Source organism: Limulus polyphemus, unplaced genomic scaffold, assembly GCF_000517525.1.
Source record: "Limulus polyphemus unplaced genomic scaffold, Limulus_polyphemus-2.1.2 Scaffold15014, whole genome shotgun sequence".
In the NCBI taxonomy this organism is placed as follows: Eukaryota; Metazoa; Arthropoda; class Merostomata; order Xiphosura; family Limulidae; genus Limulus; species Limulus polyphemus.
The window spans coordinates 135-4,901 of NW_013680624.1; the positions used below are offsets into that span (position 1 = coordinate 135).

Here is a 4,767-nt window from a genome sequence, read left to right on the forward strand (position 1 = left end):
ACCATAGTAGACATAATGTTGTGTGTAATAAATGTAGATGTTTAGCTAACTCTACTATAGTAGACATTATGTTGTGTGTACTAAATGTAGATGTTTAGTTACCTCTACCATAGTAGACATTATGTTGCGTGTACTAAATGTATATCTTCAGAGACGAGAAAAGACTGTTGTTTTGAAGTATTTGAAATTCAATTCCCCTCAAGATTTAATGCTAGTTTTTTATATAGTAGAATTCTTGATCCTAGTATAAGAATATAGCAACGTAAGTATGAAGACAAATGTCTTAAATAATACATTTTTATTTTACAGATACTTGTACACATTTTGCCCATTTCAGAATATGACCCAAGTTGAAACTCTGTCATATTGGAATTCCTACCAGGGAGTTATTGGGTAATGTTTTAACTTCAAAAAATGAGTTTCTTCTATAATGATAAAATTTTAGAAAGTTTTCAAAGTGAGACTTATAATGGTATTTTATAAATAGTTTCTGGAATATTCTGTAATCCAGTTTGAATTTGTTCTTTGGTAAAATCAGTCATAATTGGACAGGTGTACTGTTGTGTAATAATGTTGATCTTGGTAAAATCAGTCATAATTAGACAAGTGTGAACGTGAGGTGTACTGTTGTGTAATAATGTTGATCTTGGTAAAATCAGTCATAATTAGACAGGTGTGGACGTGAGGTGTATTGTTGTTTAATAATGTTGATCTTGGTTTAATTAGACAGGTGTGGAAGTGAGGTGTATTGTTGTGTAATAATGTTGATCTTGGTAAAATCAGTCATAATTAGACAGGTGTGGACGTGAGGTGTATTGTTGTTTAATAATGTTGATCTTGGTTTAATTAGACAGGTGTGGAAGTGAGGTGTACTGTTGTGTAATAATGTTGATCTTGGTTTAATTAGACAGGTGTGGAAGTGAGGTTTATTGTTGTGTAATAATGTTGATCTTGGTAAAATCAGTCATAATTAGACAGGTGTGGAAGTGAGGTGTATTGCTGTGTAATAATGTTGATCTTGGTTTAATTAGACAGGTGTGGAAGTGAGGTGTATTGTTGTGTAATAATGTTGATCTTGGTAAAATCAGTCATAATTAGACAGGTGTGGAAGTGAGGTGTATTGTGTAATAATGTTGATCTTGGTTTAATTAGACAGGTGTGGACGTGATGTGTATTGTTGTTTAATTAGACAGGTGTGGAAGTGAGGTGTATTGTTGTGTAATTAGACAGGTGTGGAAGTGAGGTGTATTGTTGTTTAATTAGACAGGTGTGAACGTGAGGTGTATTGTTGTTTAATTAGACAGGTGTGAACGTGAGGTGTATTGTTGTTTAATTAGACAGGTGTGGAAGTGAGGTGTATTGTTGTTTAATTAGACAGGTGTGAACGTGAGGTGTATTGTTGTTTAATTAGACAGGTGTGGGGAACGTGAGGTGTACTGTTGTGTAATAACAAACTCCACTTATGACTCCAGTTTTCACATACAACAAAACTACATCTTCCATAAAGTCAAGAAAAATTAGAAAGTTCTTATTTGTAAGTTTGTGTTTTATTGTTGTAAGTTGTAGTTGAAAATTTCAAGCCCATAAGAATAAACTCATTAATAGAAGTTGTCTGACTTATATTGTGTAAAGTTATAAGTTTTATAGCTCTGTATGTTTATAAGTACAGTGTCTGGAAGGAGTGGAAGATAGAGAACAATACTTTTGTTGCTATGACGATGACTAAAGGAAATAAGTGTGGAGATAAGGACAGATCTGTTCAAGTAAGTATTAAACAATAACACTTAATGTAACTGATGTTTACATTTGTTTTAAAACAAAAAACACCTTTGTTTATATAGGTAGTAATAGAGACTTTTGGCCATATTTTTTCCCCGTTATAATCCATAAACTTCTTGTTAAAAGAATTCTTTGAAACGGTAATTATTATTTAATTCTGATACTAACTTTAATTTCTTGTTTCTCAGGTTACTTTTACGTGTGCCTCCAAAAATTCCTTGCTTAACGTCACTGAACCAGAAAAGTGTGAATACCGAGCTAATTTTGGAACGTTACTAGTCTGCCACAAAGATGCAATGTTGGTGTATCCACGACTCTCTGCTGAGCTACAAGCTGAATGGGACAAAGCAGAGACTGAATTGAAAAATAATGAAATTACAGAAAAGGTAGGTTTTATAGTAATCTTAGAAGTTTTGTTGTGTAATGCTAGTCTGTCTTTAGTTGATTAGGTTGTAATCCTAAGCACTTTTCTTCTTCAAAATGTTTGGTCTTTTAACTCTACATCATTTAAAAAAATCTAACTATAATAATACCCTTTCTTTGAAGGGCTGTGACATATTATTTTAGTCATAAGTTTATCTGTGGTGGCATTGAACTGTCCAATGTTTGGGAACTTGCTGTGAAATAAATACATACATGTTACCTTGGTGGCATGACTGAACTTAGGACGTAAAGCTCATCAATATAAAGTGATGATAATCTTCTGGATACAGCAGTTTTTTCCTGATGAATAGCGACTATCCAGGTTTTCTCGTGAAATTGCTAAGTACATTTCTTTTAAATGAACTTCAGTCTGTTGGTACCAACATTAGAGAATGAATCGTAAACATTTTTATTGTAGGTTTGGCACTGAATAAATGAATATAAGATCAACAAAAATAAGCATGTTTCTCTTTCGTGATCAGTTCTTACGTCATTATGAAATTTACTGGAAATTTTAACGTGTTGCTCGTTTTATACGAATCTAGGGTTATAAAGCATACCTTGAGAGAATATTTACAAAGGCCGGATTTCGAACACCTGAACGTATCAACAATCCAGTAAGTGGTACTCAAAGCCCTGATGGTGAAGTTCAACATCTTGACCAGTGCAAACAGGTTTGTAAAATTGTGATAAAACTTTACTATGTTGTGTTTATTATTGTCAAAATAAACTGATACAAATCAAATATTTACTTTGTTAATTTCAGGAACTGGAAGAAGTAAAACAAGAAAGAGAGGAACTGAAAAAAGAAATAGAAAATTTGAAAATTTTACTTGGGCTTAAGATGACATCATCAAAACTAAAAGGTTTGTTTATTGTGATGTAGAAAGAGAACATTTAGTATGTTTTTATAAATAGTATTTTATCTTAATGCTATTTTTGTTCTCATTTAGGGATGTACCAAGAAGATCCTAAATTTACGCCATGAGTAGTGTAGAAGATGGGACCTCGACCAATTTTATTACTCCATATAATATGTTACATCCTTAATTTACACACGTTGTCACTAAGACTTGAGGTTCGCTTTTAAAAACGGCTGATGAAGAACACTGTGAAGTCTTGCTGCCTGAAATATAGACAATATTGTACTTTAGAACAAGTGGAGCTTATCATAAAAGTCAGCTATTAAAGTGTGTTACATCCTTACTATTTAATAGGTATAACAGCACACAGAGTGGGCACTAAATAGGACTGACTTGTGAATATTGTAAGATAACTAAATGTTACAAGCATTTCCATTTACTCTACAGCCAGATGTAAGCAGCATGCTAAATACTGACATCAGCTTTATAGAAGAGACGTTCTGGAAATGGTTAGACAAATATAAAAAATCAGCCATTACATCCATGAGGTAAAAACCAAATCACAGCAACTTTATAGTAAAATAGAGAATGGTGTGTTATATGGTTTTTCACAACATATTTTATAATGTTTACTGGTCATCTCTTCCAGAAAGTCTTACATTTTTATATGAAGGTTTTACAAAGATGGAGAATCATTTGACCATAATAAAAAATCTCTAGTTCTAGTACATACCTTTTGTGGGCCAATACCAGGGCACAAACTCAACTCATTTTCACTAGCCTCAACAATCTTCTCGAGAGACTAAAAAATATATAACATAACTTGGTATTAGCAGTCTACAAATATAGATAATAATTCTTCTGAAAAACACTAAGTCTGATCTTTAATTCAATACACACCAGTCCCCATAAATCTGGACTATTTTACAAAAACAACTGTTCAAGTATAAAACAATTCATCAGAAGTCAGATTATTTTTGTATTACTGTTAATAAAATTCCTCTCTTCATTGGAAAAGTTTGTCATTTAATCCTGAAGTTGAAATGTCACACCTCGTTATATGTTTCGTTCAAAGAATGATACTATTTTAAGTCCTGTCAGCCACACTATCGTGATAACTATATATTTCTAATTTACTCACCCCAAATATACTCAGCAGAGTCATGGCATCGGTTCTGTTGATAGACTTTACTGTAGTCAGTGCATCAATCAGCTGTTAAAACAGTGAACAAACATACCTAAGCTTCTTCAACTTCATCAGTATAATAAACCACTTGTGTTTCCAGCAGTTACAGGATCATCGACCCATGTACTGCAGCTGCTCCAAACACTTGGGTCAGTGATCCTATAACTGCTGGAAACACATGTACTGCAGCTGCTTTTAACACGTGTACAATACCATAAAGACTTGTGTTTCCAGAAGTTACAGGATCATTGACCCATGTACTGCAGCTGCTCTAAACACTTGGGTCAGTGATCCTGGTAACTGCTGGAAACACATGTACTGCAGCTGCTTTAAACACGTGTACAATACCATAAACACTTGTGTTTCCAGCAGTTACAGGATCATTGACCCACTTTGGAAAAATAATATTCAAACTTTCATTTATAGAAGCCTGACCACTAATAAAGGTTTTACAATATTATATTCAAACTTTCATTTACAGAAGCCTGACCACTAATAAAGGTTTACAATATTATA

At 33.1% G+C, this 4,767-nt stretch overlaps 1 protein-coding gene and 1 long non-coding RNA gene across 2 annotated transcripts; one reads left to right on the plus strand and one right to left on the minus strand.

The window, feature by feature from the left end:
* The first annotated feature begins 233 nt into the window (after positions 1–233).
* LOC106477415 (N-acetylglucosamine-1-phosphotransferase subunit gamma-like) lies at positions 234–4,074 on the plus strand. Its single transcript, XM_013937986.2, has 6 exons — positions 234–393; positions 1,670–1,763; positions 1,968–2,165; positions 2,748–2,876; positions 2,969–3,068; positions 3,156–4,074. Exons 1-6 carry the CDS (start codon positions 269–271, stop codon positions 3,188–3,190), a joined length of 681 nt encoding a protein of 226 aa, XP_013793440.2. The 5' UTR covers positions 234–268; the 3' UTR covers positions 3,191–4,074.
* On the minus strand, positions 3,192–4,761 carry LOC111084235. Its single transcript, XR_002609455.1, has 3 exons — positions 4,207–4,761; positions 3,799–3,867; positions 3,192–3,328 (listed from the first exon to the last, which is right to left on the minus strand). It is a non-coding gene; the product is annotated as an uncharacterized LOC111084235 (long non-coding RNA).
* Between the last annotated feature and the right edge of the window lie 6 nt (positions 4,762–4,767).